The sequence below is a fragment of the Dreissena polymorpha genome, chromosome 2 (assembly GCF_020536995.1).
Source record: "Dreissena polymorpha isolate Duluth1 chromosome 2, UMN_Dpol_1.0, whole genome shotgun sequence".
Taxonomy (NCBI): Eukaryota; Metazoa; Mollusca; class Bivalvia; order Myida; family Dreissenidae; genus Dreissena; species Dreissena polymorpha.
This window is the reverse complement of record NC_068356.1, coordinates 2,845,151-2,862,650: the sequence shown is the minus strand read 5'-3', so window position 1 is coordinate 2,862,650 and position 17,500 is coordinate 2,845,151. Positions and strand designations below refer to the sequence as shown.

General features: G+C 33.7%; 1 protein-coding gene across 2 annotated transcripts in view; it reads left to right on the top strand.

Annotated features, from left to right (window-relative positions):
- LOC127865636 (protein jagged-1-like) overlaps positions 1-13,942 on the top strand; it is a 43,913-nt gene extending 29,971 nt beyond the window's left edge. Inside the window, exon 8 of one of the 2 annotated variants that reach the window (XM_052405547.1) lies at positions 13,797-13,942. In XM_052405547.1, the coding sequence (XP_052261507.1) occupies positions 13,797-13,927 (131 nt within the window). In that variant the 3' untranslated portion in view covers positions 13,928-13,942. Of the gene's footprint in view, positions 1-2,334; positions 2,481-13,796 lie in introns of those variants that run through there. The other variant, XM_052405546.1, reaches the window with a different exon arrangement.
- Positions 13,943-17,500: the final 3,558 nt, after the last annotated feature.

Sequence of the window (17,500 nt, the reverse complement as noted above, 5' to 3'; positions counted from 1 at the left end):
GTCGATCTCTACTACCCTAAGACCATTAATGTTAGCATACATGCTGATGTATAATGATTGTGTGTGTGATATTTGATCGAAAAAGCTTATACAATCAGTAATTATGTCATGTTTAATACATTTTACGAACACAATATTTGCGGATTTCAGAAACACAACGATAACCGTGCAAAATCTACAAAATCACACATATACAAACGTTATATAGTATATATTATGAATCAAACATGCTAATAAATGTCACAGTTTCAACTGATGATAAAAAAAAATTCACGGTGTTATTGCAAAAATATATTGGTTTTGTTTTGGAAATTGCGACAAAGTAATGAACTATGTAAATTCCCCAGGCATTGGTCTCTTTAATTCGGAGTTTATCCCAAAGGTAGTCAGTTTTTCAAACCAGCAAATAACTAATTAATCAGAAACAACATGTGAAAAAAAGTTTACCTGGCTCCTAAGATATACGCCGGACACTTTTTTTAAACTATTGATCTGTTTTACCCTTGCGTGACGGGAAACGTGTGGTCGTGTTAATTTGTATGGCATTTAGCACACACATTCGTATTTAACTTTTCATAACATAAATGAGTTACAAACTTTTTCAGCTAAACACACCAATCAAACCACTACCAGACCAACGGATTTCCCACCCACAAAAGAAACACACACAACCGGAACAACTCACCCATCGACCACAGAAGCAGCTAGCACATCGTCGCCTGCACCCACGCCGGCACCACAACAATGGGATTGCTATGAGTTCAGTACGTAACATTTATCGAAATTCTTCGTGCATACATGCTTTAACAAAGAACGCATTAAAACAAGCTGAAACAAATCAATTTTCCTATAGTATGCCTAGAAGTGTTCACGTTCTACATCAATTAATAGTTTCTGTTGTATTTTGTATTGCTTCCATTGTACAGTCAGAGTTGATGCACATCAAAAGTAGATCTCAAAAAAAAAAAAAAAAAAAAAAGATCTCAAATGTCACTACTAGGCACCCAACAGATAATACAAACACTAGAACATTTTCACAAAACCAGATTTGTATAAAGGGAGGCTACTCTTCTCGATTACTTGACTCTAATATACTAGCAGTGTCAATCATTCTTTAAGTCATAAGTTTGCATTAATCCTGAGAAGGCATTCATGTTTGTAGAATCCCCATTGCCTCTCTTTTGAAAATGATTAGTGTAGTTTGCCTATATTTTATTACTAACCATATTACTACAAACTATGAATTATATCAATGTTTATTTAGTTAATCTCTATATAAAATACAGTATGTATATATATGATATATTATATTGTCTTCAAATATTCGTGTCTTATTAAATGTTAAAGGATAAACTGCTCACCTTGATTAAAATGTGTACTTTCTTAACGATACACCCATTGGTGTCGGATAAATTGAAAATAATGTTTAAAGGGATCTTTTCACGCTTTGGTAAATTGACAAAATTGAAAAAAGTTGTTTCAGATTCGTAAGTTTTCGTTTTAGTTATGATATTTGTGAGGAAACAGTAATACTGAACATTAACCATGCTCTAATATAGCCATTATATGCATCATTTGACGATTTTAAAACCTAAAAATTATAAAGCGTTGCAACGCGAAACGATTGAATAATTTGGAGAGTTCTGTTTTTGTCGTTAAATTTTGTGAAACTACGAAGATTGCTTATATAAGGTATAAAATACGTCAAGAATGTGTACTCGGCGGAATAGCTCAGTAGGCTAAAGCGTTTTTACTTCAGGACTCTGGCAGGACTTCAGGGGTCACTGGTTCGAAACCTGCTCCGGGCAATGTTCTTTTCCTTTTTTTAATTTTTTTCTTGATTTTTTACTGGAGCTTTTATGATCCAATGTTTACATTTATCAATATAAAGCATTTAATGAATAGGTTAAAAAAAATGCCAAAATCTGTGAAAAGGCCCATTAAAGTTTCTCCTTTCTAAAAAACGTGTGATTAAAATGACTTGTGCATAGTTTTGAAAATAGAAATTTCCAAAAAAGTGCAATATGTGAGTTGCCAGCCATTTATTGTTTACTGTTGTGTATTAAAAGTTATCATTGTCTTGAATCCTGGGAAAACCGGCGTACCGAAACACACATGTCGGGTATGTTTATCACAAGAAATAATATAACCCGCGATCGAGGATTGAGCCCAGGTAGTGGAGAAAAACGACTGTACCATCTACAATGTACTGCGATAAACGGACTGCTCTTACAGTTAAAGAGTTTTAACAAAGTGTCCTAGAAAATTTGGAATATATATATATTACTAACATATTTGTGTGCGAGTTAATATTCAGAGTCATTTCCTTCACAGACATCACATTACATGGATGCCATGACAGCTCGGCCTGCTCTATACCTAACATACTTGCAGTCCTCTGTCCGGATCCAAAGCAGGCGGGTATTGCCCTACGAAATGTGGATGTTGCCAACCTACGTTCATAGGCTAAGAGAACCACCACAACGTCCGACAGAACAGAAATATATCCTACCTTTGTTTGTTGATTACAATTACAAAATTGTCATAGCATCGCACCACAGGTGTTAAACTTTAGGACTTAGATTGTGTACTCAGTACACATGTCTGTAAAATTTTGAAACAAATAGTCATTAAAGAATATATATCAATAATAAAACCAAAAACGAATGTTACTCAATCGCCAACCAAAAGAAGGAAGGTATGTCAAACATAAATTATGGTTAAAATAAAACTTCTCAACAATAAAATACAAACATTCTTTAATTAATTTAATGGTAACTTTCAGGGAACATGAATGATAGATCATCGTATTAATCAATCAAAGCGCTGAAAATACTGAAGTTGTCCGCTATAGCATAATCTTAGACGCAACTCAGTTTTCATAATTATGTTATAGCTTTTTACATAAAGAGTGTGTCTTAAAGCACAGGTCGAGATGTATGTGCACTGTTTATCCTTATATTTATGCTATAGATAAAACTTAGACAAATAACAACAAAATGTCTCTTTTCTTTCGCAATAAGTTGCTGAACCGACAACCATCTTTAGAATTTTTGTTGCCTTGCTAAAGAAAAACAAACATAGAATCATGTACATGTTGTGTTATGTGTATCTAATATTTTATCTATTTTCTTTAAATTATTGAGCAACAATTTTGCCGACATGACAGACTTTGTATGCACCATGTCTTGTTGTGAGCCGGCATAGAATCATTTCCTATGCCTAATTGAACCACAGTCGCCAGTTTGTATTCTATGTTTAATTGGATTGAGTTGTTCAAGCTTTGAGAAAGCTAGTTGCCCTGCTGTTTTGCCAAATTGTAACCAACTTTTGAACTAACTTTTGAACCAACTTTTGAAATTGAGTTTCCTGGTCTTAAATCTACTGGCCCAAGGCTTACAGGCAACCACTAAACCTGTAAGTTATTCATGATGTAAGATCTGACAGTGTATTGAACTCATTCAATTTGCAAGTCTGAAGACATTAAAGGGACCTTTTCACGTTTTTGGTAAATTGACAAAATAAATTAAACGATTTAATAATTTGGGGAGTTCTGTTGTTGTCGTTATATGTTTTCATACTACGGTGATTGCTTATACATATAAAGTATAAAATACATCTCTCATTGTATGAGCAAGGATGGCCGAGTGGTCTAAACGATAGACTTTTATTCCAGGGGTCAGTGGTTCGAGCCCAGTTGAGGTAACTTTTTTTGTTTCTTTAATTGTATTCTTGTTGTTTTTTATGGAGTTTTTAAGATCCAATGCTAACATTTATCAATATTAAGCATTTAATGACAAACTGTGAAAAGGTCCCTTTAAGATGTTTACTTAAAAATGCCACAAGGTAAAACTTAAGAACTAATCGGTTATTTATTTGATATAAAAGTGATTTTGTTTATTTGCCTTGTCAGCGATGTTACTTTAAAATTATAATCACTTTTATTTTTTTTTCAAATCATTAATAAAAAAGATAATTTAAGCTTCATTTTGTGAAAATAGGGCTTAACGCATATGTATTAATTGTCATCCCAGTACCAGAGACTCTCTTTAAACGAAAAACACCATAAATCAGAAAGTGTCGTCCTTGATTAGCTTGTGCGCGTTGCACAGGCTAATCATTGTGCACAGGCTAATCTTATATGACATGCATTTAGCCCCGTTATCCCTGAAAGCAGTCAATATGTACAGATTTCTGTGATAAACTGGCCAATGTCGTCGCACGAGCTGTTAAACACTAGACTGACCAATGTCGTCGCACATGCTGTTAAACACTATTGATTACAAACACACACTGTGAACCAGTGCTGAAGTTTAAACAGGCAGATGCGGTGGTTATCGTTTCTAGCGTAGTTAATACAGACTGACTTGCAAAACTCTCTCTACATTAGTTGTCCGCTAGCGCGAACAACTAAAAATGTGTATATGAGTAATTCTTCCACAAACAAAAAGCTGTCACTTCATCCATTTAGTTGACATATTCGAATTGCCGGATTAGTTGTTAATCCGCGCTCGACAAACACAATTTCTATTGCAAACAGAAGGTTTAAGCTGGTAGTTTATTGTTCGTAGTTTGTTTGAATGAAACAATAAAGAACCGACTTATCAACTAAAGACATGACCGTTAGGTAATCGACCTTCTTGAAGAACAGCTTAACACAGACTGCAACCAAATAATCAAATTTAATTATTTTAGGTCAGTAAGTTCTCAGCTAAAACTAACCAGCTGATAAGACAAGTATAATAATATAGAAAATCAACATATCGAATCGGTTTCATTTCGGCCATTATATTTCAAAGACTACGTATTAAAGTTATATTAAAAACTTCAATATTGTCTAAGTGAACAAAAGATAAAATGACAATAGCATGTTCATTTTATGAGTTCTCACGGTTTGCGCACTAACATAGTATTAAAAATGAATACACAGGGTGATCGATAGTGTTAACAGAAATTGACGAAATACGGCGATATAACATGAAGTTCGTTACAGGTTGACATATCCGAAGTAATTGTTCGATCGTGTTTAGCGTGGCTAAATTTGAATCCTAGCTTACATGTTCATGGTGACATAAACTTCGATGTACTGTTGGCGTTTTAATTGTTCAGATGTTTACAAACACAAACTATTCAGTACATCATTGGTGTTAGTGCACAAACCGTGAGAACTCATACAATTAAAATGCCTTGTAATTGAATACTTTGTTCACTAAGACAAAATCGCAATCTCTTGCACGACGGTTACATTACATGCACCTCTGTGATGGGCTCAGAACGGACTATTTTTATGAAAGCGTCTTATTCATGTCACGATCATTCAAAGCATTCATCATGGAGGTTACAATATACTAAACAATCTCTTGTACGACGGTTACATTACATTCACTGAATTAAAGAAAACATTCCGATACCATAATATCTTATATTTACCCTTATACAACTAGCAAAATAAGGTACAACAGAACTGACCGTCTCCTCTCTGTAAATACACGTTTTCCGCTGAAGCAATGCCTAACGTCACTCAATAACAAATATGTTTATTTGTTAACATTTGTGAAGTGCGCGGAATTATTCCATCTGCGTAAATGGGCAATTCAATAGTTCCAAAGAGTTGCATTAAAACTACAAAATTTTTGCACAATGTATCGTAAATTTAAAATTCCTATTTCATTATTTTACGCCTCTGATCATTAAAATCCTATTCAAATATTCTTTGAATGCGTTTGTTCGGTTTTACCCAGATTCTGTGCAAAATGGCATGCTGAGCCTTTCGCAGAGGTGTATGTGTGAGCAAGGAACGACAACTCTGCGTGGAGATTGACAAAATCGATCATTGTAAATTCTTCATGATATCCTTTGACTATTTCATTGTTCATTGCTATGTTATATATATTCGTGTGTGTGACTGACAGTCAGCAATGGACAAACAAACGTGTAATACAACAATTTCTGACATACTTAGGCTGGTCTTCCTAAAAGTAAGAATGCATTCCTTTGACCGAAATACAAGATAAACAGGCTGATAAAGGCTGAGAAAGCTTAAATATTTCACTGCGAGTGCACCAAAAATTGTCGTGCTTTTTTGGTGGTTGGTTGCAAATGGAATATATGTATTATATACTATGGGTCAAAATGAATGAAGAATACTATTTAATTACAACCTCATCATTTTGCTCTAGCTCGAGTGAAATGATAACGTTTGATAATTTCGATCTGGTATTTTGCCAATGTTGTTGACATTTTTGTCATGATATTTATTACAATATGTGAACAATCTCATCGTTAATGTAAAATGTGACCTGTTAAACAATTAATAAAATAATATATGCAAGCGATATCAATCAAGTCACATGCCTTTAAATCAGCCTGATAACCAGATCATAAAAATAAACCAGGTAACCTAATAACCCAAAAGTTAAGAAAAATCCATCGCGATAGGGCGCAAATGATGAGAACTCATAAAATGAACATCAGTTTATAGTTTGTTTATTTAGACATAATTGATCATTTTAAAGAATTCATTATATATATAAATATAGAATGATGTGTTATTCATATTTTTGTTTGTGAGTGTAAGCAACAATGGAACAAAGGTACTAATAGACACATGAATTAACCCCATTTCTCACATTATAAGAATAGTCTTCTAAAAAGAATGGAAAATACAAGTAAATTATAACTTCATTATTTCGCTCTCATCGTGAATGTAAAATTTCACTTGTTAAACAACCGCTGGAAAAAAAACTATACAATTCAGATGCAAGCGATAACAATCCAATGGCACTATTGTCCCGCTATATGAACGCTTTCGTAATATTATGGGACACGAAGTGTTATTTCATTGTAATCAAATTGTGTTCATTCTATTCATTTTATTCATCTAACAAGAGCATGAAATAACTAGAAATGTGTTTTATAATGTAAGTAATAAAATTACAAAACCATCTCTCACACAAATTGACTATATACTCTTTAATATCAAAAATAGTCATATTTTATTAATGTCGAGTAGCTTAGTGATTCCAGTCCCTGTCATTCTGTGCAGACCTGTGTGCTTAAAACTAACCCCATCAAAGCTCCCTCCGTTGCAGGGGTACGTGAATATAGTAAAAATAGGTATTTATAGAGTACAACAATGTCGTAGTATTTCCGGAATAAATAGTCACTATTTTCTGTTAACGACAAGAAAGTCAATATTCCCCAACATGTCTGAAAACGTCTACGGCAATACGTGTACGCCAATTTTTAATATGTTTTAAACTAACTAATTAGTTACTACTACTACTTTAACTACTACTACTACTACTACTACTACTATTACTACTACCACTACTACTACTAACTACTACTACTACTACTACTACTACTACTACTACTTAACTACTACTACTACTACTACTACTACTACTACTACTACTACTACTACTACTACTACTACTACTACTACTACTACTACTACTACTACTACTGCTACTACTACTACTACCACAACTGCTACTACTACTACTACTACTACTACTTCTACTACTACTTCTACTACTGTTACTACTACTATTACTACTACTATTACTACTTTCTACTACTACTACTACTACTACTACTACTACTACTACTACTACTACTACTACTACCAACTACTACTACTACTACTACTACTACTACTACTACTACTACTACTACTGCTACTACTACTACTACTACAACAACTACTACTACTACTACTACTACTACTACTACTACTACTACTACTACTACTACTACTACTACTACTACTACTACTACTACTACTACTACTACTTCTACTTGAACTACTACTACTACTACTACTACTACTACTACTACTACTACAACTACTACTACTACTACTACTACTACTACTACTAACTATACTACTACTACTACTACTACTACTACTACTACTACTACTACAACTACTACTACACTACTACTACTACTACTACTACTACTACTACTACTACTACTACTACTACTACTACTACTACAACTACTACTACTATTACTACTACCACTACTACTATTACTAGTAGTACTTGTAGTACTCCTACTACTACTACTACTACTTCTACTGCTACTACTACTGCTGCTACTGCTACTTCTACTTTTACTGGTTTTGCTGCTACTACTGCTGCTGCTGCTGCTACTACTACTACTACTACTACTACTTCTACTACTACTGCTACTACTACTACTACTACTACTACTACTACTACTACTACTACTACTACTACTACTACTACTACTACTACTACTACTACTACTACTACTACTACTACTACTACTATTACTACTACTACTACTACTACTACTACTACTACTACTACTACTACTACTACTACTACTACTACTACTACTACTACTACTACTACTACTACTACTACTACTTCTACTTGAACTACTACTACTACTACTACAACTACTTCTACTTCCACTACTACTACTTTTACTATTACTACTACTACTACTACTACTTCTACTACTACTACTACTACTACTACTACTACTACTACTACTACTACTGCTACCACTTCTACTACTACAACTACTGTAGATTATCTACTGTTAATTCAATTGCAGTTGTAAAATGTAACATAAAACAATTTAAAAAACGCAAATATGAAACGTTAACCTTAAGATGTTTAAGAGCGCAAGAGTTGCTTTGTTAACTGCAATGTAAGTAAATTACGTTAGAAACATCATAATTAATTTAAGAGTTTTGCCAATAAAATTTTAAAATTGAGTAATAGGTGAAGTTTTATTTTCAGTTCGTTGTCACGAACATTGCTCGAATGGAACGATCTGCATCATAAACTATAAAAGTGTCTTCAACGAATGTGTAGGTGTGTAAATATTCATGAGGAGAATATAAATACTCATTTTATGACGTGCACTGCTCAGCAAGTCAAAATAAGAATTACTTGTGTATAAATAAACATCTAGTTTCCAGTTTAGGTGGACATCTTGGAGGCGGAGTAGATATGATTTAATGCGCAGAAACTTATTCCAAGCTCCGATTATTTTAGCTTCACAAAAAAGTCATGTTGGATGAAGACAACATTTTGGGATATTCTAGACTACATCATGCAGGGTAAAAAATGAAATAAAAAATAAGTTTTATTGAGAGCTAGACATAATGATGCGTTATCAAATGTGTCATTTGCAGACCATTTTGAGCCAAATCCTTGTTCAAGTGGAAGGACCTGTGTTAACAGAAGCTATGCCCCATTCTACGTATGTGAAGGTTCGTATCGATCTCTACTACACTTAGACCATACATGTTATCATACATGCTCATGTAGCATGATTGTATGTGTCATATTTGATTGATAAAGCTTATACAATCAGTAATTATGTCGTGTTTGATACAATTTACGAACACAATATTTGCGGATTCTAGAAAAATATACGATAATCGTGAAAAAATGAGCAACTTAATGTGGATACTAAACGCTATGTAATTGCTGGCGATTTTATTTATGTTAATAGGCCATTGCGCATCGAATCTAGTATACTGGCCTGTATTCCGACGACTAATATTCATTTCGTGTGTTAAGGTTTTTTTTCAACATTATAATGAAAATAAAAAATATGTTGGTATCTGGTAACTTCTCTTTCCGGTGTGCTGCATCCGCCAAGATGAGTTATTGTAACGACAGGTTGCGTGTAGTTTCCTGAATGGAATTTGTTGTGTAAAAGTATGTTTTGAAATTAAAATTAATATTAAATTAAAAGCAAGACAACCGCATTTAAATGTTTATCACATATCCATCGAACATTTTGAAACATTCCTACTAGTAGTTAATCACAATATGCGTGTTTTAAAACGACCGACAATAAAGTTCTGAAATGTGAATGGCTGTTCCTTGTAAAACTACGTAACGACCTGTTTGTCTCTTTTTGTTGATGTGGAATCGCAAACAATGTGAGTAATAGCATAAACAGCTGAAAAGCATAGTTACTTTCACACAACCGAATTTTTGAATTTGCTTTTCATTACTACACTTGGACACTTTTCTAACGCCACACTTTTCAAACTTGAATATCTCCGTAATGATTTAAGATTTTGATTCAAAATTGCACATGTGATCCTCTGACTTTATTTTGTGAAATATAACGATACAATCATTCATCTCATTGGGCGCTTTTGCATCAGAGGTAGGTGTGGTTTCATTTTTTGCACTTGAAAATGGGTGAAACATGATTTGCTTCTAATTTTATTTCAAATTCTTCATTTAAGATGGGTTGATACACCAGAAAAACATAAAATTAATTTAAAAATTAATATGTCTGGTATAAAATTTCAGGAGCGTAACAGCGCAATCGGCATGTTTTAGACTACCTTCCCCACTTGCTGAAGCATCCGATCGTCGCGGATTAATGATTGTATCGTTTGCTTGCACATACTGTAGTCAAATGATCATATGTTTAAGTTTAAAATCAAAATATTTTCTCATTTCTGAGATATTTTTAAGTTTGAAAAAAGCTGCGTTCGAAAAGTCATTAAGTGTAGTAGAACGCTATATTATTCCAATTTTATTTCAATTTCACCATTCTCGGTTGGTTTTTACATAACATTAATTCGAAAAACAATGCGGCTCGAATGAATATTCATGAGCGCAATTGTTTAAGCCTGTCGGTCATTGAGACGTGTAAGTTAATTCGTTTTACTTTTCACATTATTATTTACGATGTTCGATTTGGAGAATTTTACTGTTTCAGTGATTTTAATTTGTTATGTCGATAGTTTAATTTTGTTCAATATCATTTAAATATACATAAAGTATTAGATGTGTTGACTTAGTCACAATGTCAACAAATCCGTTCTTAAATAAGGGAGCTATATTGATTTGATGACATATTGCGTTAGAAAAGTCTCCAAGTGTATATGGAAAAATACTGTCTTATATTGAAAAAGACGTTAATGCCATATGAGATGTTGAAGATGTCATAACTTAACTACTTTAAGAACGGGTACTATAATAATTAAATAATGCTCGGAAATAATATGATACAAACGCTGTTAAACAAACCAAAATTCAAGAATTCGCTTAAGGACACAAGTTTATAATAAGGGACATTTTGACGGATATAATGATGTTACCATTTTAATTGTTATATATTTTAGCATGGAAAATAGTTATTTCAACTATAAACAAAAAAAACAAATAATTTACAACCACTCGCTAGACAGGACATGCTGAAATGTGTGTGTCAGTGCTGTTTTAAAGTCATATAAGTTATCCACGTGATAAGAGAAATTGTAACTTAAACAATACAAACATTTCAAATTGTTGTATCTAATAACTTAAACAAACTGTAGACATCTAGAAATTTAATCTTATGATAAGATTTTTTTCAACAGTGAAATTGCATACAATATCATATTGTTTTTGCAACTTGCGACAAAAAAGTGAAATATTTTTATTCGTCAGTCAAAGTTCTTTAAAGTCGGTGTTTATCAAAGAGGTTGTCTGTTTTTCAAATCAGCAAATAACTCAAAATAACTCAATAAATCAAACAAAACTTGTGATTAGAGATAAACTGGCTCCTAAGATGTAAGTCAGATACATTGTCAATGATTGATCTGTTTTATCTTTACCACATGGTAAACGTGTGCTCGTGTTAATTTGTGTGGCATTTGTCGAACGCATTCGTATTCAACCTTTCGTTTTCGAAATGAGTTACAAACTGTTTCAGCCCCACACCCCACTCAATCCATTACCAGACCAACTGATCCCCTGACCACAAACAAAAACAAGCAAATCCAGAATAACCCACCAATCAACTACAGAAGCAACTAGCACATGGTCGCCTATACCCACTCCGGAACCACCACAATCGAATTGCTCTGAGTTCAGTTCAGTTTTTCAAACCAGCAAATAACTAATTAATCAGAAACAACATGTGAAAAAAAGTTTACCTGGCTCCTAAGATATACGCCGGACACTTTTTTTAAACTATTGATCTGTTTTACCCTTGCGTGACGGGAAACGTGTGGTCGTGTTAATTTGTATGGCATTTAGCACACACATTCGTATTTAACTTTTCATAACATAAATGAGTTACAAACTTTTTCAGCTAAACACACCAATCAAACCACTACCAGACCAACGGATTTCCCACCCACAAAAGAAACACACACAACCGGAACAACTCACCCATCGACCACAGAAGCAGCTAGCACATCGTCGCCTGCACCCACGCCGGCACCACAACAATGGGATTGCTATGAGTTCAGTACGTAACATTTATCGAAATTCTTCGTGCATACATGCTTTAACAAAGAACGCATTAAAACAAGCTGAAACAAATCAATTTTCCTATAGTATGCCTAGAAGTGTTCACGTTCTACATCAATTAATAGTTTCTGTTTTATTTTGTATTGCTTCCATTGTACAGTCAGAGTTGATGCACATCAAAAGTAGATCTCAAATGTCACTACTAGGCACCCAACAGATAATACAAACACTAGAACATTTTCACAAAACCAGATTTGTATAAAGGGAGGCTACTCTTCTCGATTACTTGACTCTAATATACTAGCAGTGTCAATCATTCTTTAAGTCATAAGTTTGCATTAATCCTGAGAAGGCATTCATGTTTGTAGAATCCCCATTGCCTCTCTTTTGAAAATGATTAGTGTAGTTTGCCTATATTTTATTACTAACCATATTACTACAAACTATGAATTATATCAATGTTTATTTAGTTAATCTCTATATAAAATACAGTATGTATATATATGATATATTATATTGTCTTCAAATATTCGTGTCTTATTAAATGTTAAAGGATAAACTGCTCACCTTGATTAAAATGTGTACTTTCTTAACGATACACCCATTGGTGTCGGATAAATTGAAAATAATGTTTAAAGGGATCTTTTCACGCTTTGGTAAATTGACAAAATTGAAAAAAGATGTTTCAGATTCGTAAGTTTTCGTTTTAGTTATGATATTTGTGAGGAAACAGTAATACTGAACATTAACCATGCTCTAATATAGCCATTATATGCATCATTTGACGATTTTAAAACCTAAAAATTATAAAGCGTTGCAACGCGAAACGATTGAATAATTTGGAGAGTTCTGTTTTTGTCGTTAAATTTTGTGAAACTACGAAGATTGCTTATATAAGGTATAAAATACGTCAAGAATGTGTACTCGGCGGAATAGCTCAGTAGGCTAAAGCGTTTTTACTTCAGGACTCTGGCAGGACTTCAGGGGTCACTGGTTCGAAACCTGCTCCGGGCAATGTTCTTTTCCTTTTTTTAATTTTTTTCTTGATTTTTTACTGGAGCTTTTATGATCCAATGTTTACATTTATCAATATAAAGCATTTAATGAATAGGTTAAAAAAATGCCAAAATCTGTGAAAAGGCCCATTAAAGTTTCTCCTTTCTAAAAAACGTGTGATTAAAATGACTTGTGCATAGTTTTGAAAATAGAAATTTCCAAAAAAGTGCAATATGTGAGTTGCCAGCCATTTATTGTTTACTGTTGTGTATTAAAAGTTATCATTGTCTTGAATCCTGGGAAAACCGGCGTACCGAAACACACATGTCGGGTATGTTTATCACAAGAAATAATATAACCCGCGATCGAGGATTGAGCCCAGGTAGTGGAGAAAAACGACTGTACCATCTACAATGTACTGTGATAAACGGACTGCTCTTACAGTTAAAGAGTTTTAACAAAGTGTCCTAGAAAATTTGGAATATATATATATTACTAACATATTTGTGTGCGAGTTAATATTCAGAGTCATTTCCTTCACAGACATCACATTACATGGATGCCATGACAGCTCGGCCTGCTCTATACCTAACATACTTGCAGTCCTCTGTCCGGATCCAAAGCAGGCGGGTATTGCCCTACGAAATGTGGATGTTGCCAACCTACGTTCATAGGCTAAGAGAACCACCACAACGTCCGACAGAACAGAAATATATCCTACCTTTGTTTGTTGATTACAATTACAAAATTGTCATAGCATCGCACCACAGGTGTTAAACTTTAGGACTTAGATTGTGTACTCAGTACACATGTCTGTAAAATTTTGAAACAAATAGTCATTAAAGAATATATATCAATAATAAAACCAAAAACGAATGTTACTCAATCGCCAACCAAAAGAAGGAAGGTATGTCAAACATAAATTATGGTTAAAATAAAACTTCTCAACAATAAAATACAAACATTCTTTAATTAATTTAATGGTAACTTTCAGGGAACATGAATGATAGATCATCGTATTAATCAATCAAAGCGCTGAAAATACTGAAGTTGTCCGCTATAGCATAATCTTAGACGCAACTCAGTTTTCATAATTATGTTATAGCTTTTTACATAAAGAGTGTGTCTTAAAGCACAGGTCGAGATGTATGTGCACTGTTTATCCTTATATTTATGCTATAGATAAAACTTAGACAAATAACAACAAAATGTCTCTTTTCTTTCGCAATAAGTTGCTGAACCGACAACCATCTTTAGAATTTTTGTTGCCTTGCTAAAGAAAAACAAACATAGAATCATGTACATGTTGTGTTATGTGTATCTAATATTTTATCTATTTTCTTTAAATTATTGAGCAACAATTTTGCCGACATGACAGACTTTGTATGCACCATGTCTTGTTGTGAGCCGGCATAGAATCATTTCCTATGCCTAATTGAACCACAGTCGCCAGTTTGTATTCTATGTTTAATTGGATTGAGTTGTTCAAGCTTTGAGAAAGCTAGTTGCCCTGCTGTTTTGCCAAATTGTAACCAACTTTTGAACTAACTTTTGAACCAACTTTTGAAATTGAGTTTCCTGGTCTTAAATCTACTGGCCCAAGGCTTACAGGCAACCACTAAACCTGTAAGTTATTCATGATGTAAGATCTGACAGTGTATTGAACTCATTCAATTTGCAAGTCTGAAGACATTAAAAGGACCTTTTCACGTTTTTGGTAAATTGACAAAATAAATTAAACGATTTAATAATTTGGGGAGTTCTGTTGTTGTCGTTATATGTTTTCATACTACGGTGATTGCTTATACATATAAAGTATAAAATACATCTCTCATTGTATGAGCAAGGATGGCCGAGTGGTCTAAACGATAGACTTTTATTCCAGGGGTCAGTGGTTCGAGCCCAGTTGAGGTAACTTTTTTTGTTTCTTTAATTGTATTCTTGTTGTTTTTTATGGAGTTTTTAAGATCCAATGCTAACATTTATCAATATTAAGCATTTAATGACAAACTGTGAAAAGGTCCCTTTAAGATGTTTACTTAAAAATGCCACAAGGTAAAACTTAAGAACTAATCGGTTATTTATTTGATATAAAAGTGATTTTGTTTATTTGCCTTGTCAGCGATGTTACTTTAAAATTATAATCACTTTTATCTTTTTTTCAAATCATTAATAAAAAAGATAATTTAAGCTTCATTTTGTGAAAATAGGGCTTAACGCATATGTATTAATTGTCATCCCAGTACCAGAGACTCTCTTTAAACGAAAAACACCATAAATCAGAAAGTGTCGTCCTTGATTAGCTTGTGCGCGTTGCACAGGCTAATCATTGTGCACAGGCTAATCTTATATGACATGCATTTAGCCCCGTTATCCCTGAAAGCAGTCAATATGTACAGATTTCTGTGATAAACTGGCCAATGTCGTCGCACGAGCTGTTAAACACTAGACTGACCAATGTCGTCGCACATGCTGTTAAACACTATTGATTACAAACACACACTGTGAACCAGTGCTGAAGTTTAAACAGGCAGATGCGGTGGTTATCGTTTCTAGCGTAGTTAATACAGACTGACTTGCAAAACTCTCTCTACATTAGCTGTCCGCTAGCGCGAACAACTAAAAATGTGTATATGAGTAATTCTTCCACAAACAAAAAGCTGTCACTTCATCCATTTAGTTGACATATTCGAATTGCCGGATTAGTTGTTAATCCGCGCTCGACAAACACAATTTCTATTGCAAACAGAAGGTTTAAGCTGGTAGTTTATTGTTCGTAGTTTGTTTGAATGAAACAATAAAGAACCGACTTATCAACTAAAGACATGACCGTTAGGTAATCGACCTTCTTGAAGAACAGCTTAACAAAGACTGCAACCAAATAATCAAATTTAATTATTTTAGGTCAGTAAGTTCTCAGCTAAAACTAACCAGCTGATAAGACAAGTATAATAATATAGAAAATCAACATATCGAATCGGTTTCATTTCGGCCATTATATTTCAAAGACTACGTATTAAAGTTATATTAAAAACTTCAATATTGTCTAAGTGAACAAAAGATAAAATGACAATAGCATGTTCATTTTATGAGTTCTCACGGTTTGCGCACTAACATAGTATTAAAAATGAATACACAGGGTGATCGATAGTGTTAACAGAAATTGACGAAATACGGCGATATAACATGAAGTTCGTTACAGGTTGACATATCCGAAGTAATTGTTCGATCGTGTTTAGCGTGGCTAAATTTGGATCCTAGCTTACATGTTCATGGTGACATAAACTTCGATGTACTGTTGGCGTTTTAATTGTTCAGATGTTTACAAACACAAACTATTCAGTACATCATTGGTGTTAGTGCACAAACCGTGAGAACTCATACAATTAAAATGCCTTGTAATTGAATACTTTGTTCACTAAGACAAAATCGCAATCTCTTGCACGACGGTTACATTACATGCACCTCTGTGATGGGCTCAGAACGGACTATTTTTATGAAAGCGTCTTATTCATGTCACGATCATTCAAAGCATTCATCATGGAGGTTACAATATACTAAACAATCTCTTGTACGACGGTTACATTACATTCACTGAATTAAAGAAAACATTCCGATACCATAATATCTTATATTTACCCTTATACAACTAGCAAAATAAGGTACAACAGAACTGACCGTCTCCTCTCTGTAAATACACGTTTTCCGCTGAAGCAATGCCTAACGTCACTCAATAACAAATATGTTTATTTGTTAACATTTGTGAAGTGCGCGGAATTATTCCATCTGCGTAAATGGGCAATTCAATAGTTCCAAAGAGTTGCATTAAAACTACAAAATTTTTGCACAATGTATCGTAAATTTAAAATTCCTATTTCATTATTTTACGCCTCTGATCATTAAAATCCTATTCAAATATTCTTTGAATGCGTTTGTTCGGTTTTACCCAGATTCTGTGCAAAATGGCATGCTGAGCCTTTCGCAGAGGTGTATGTGTGAGCAAGGAACGACAACTCTGCGTGGAGATTGACAAAATCGATCATTGTAAATTCTTCATGATATCCTTTGACTATTTCATTGTTCATTGCTATGTTATATATATTCGTGTGTGTGACTGACAGTCAGCAATGGACAAACAAACGTGTAATACAACAATTTCTGACATACTTAGGCTGGTCTTCCTAAAAGTAAGAATGCATTCCTTTGACCGAAATACAAGATAAACAGGCTGATAAAGGCTGAGAAAG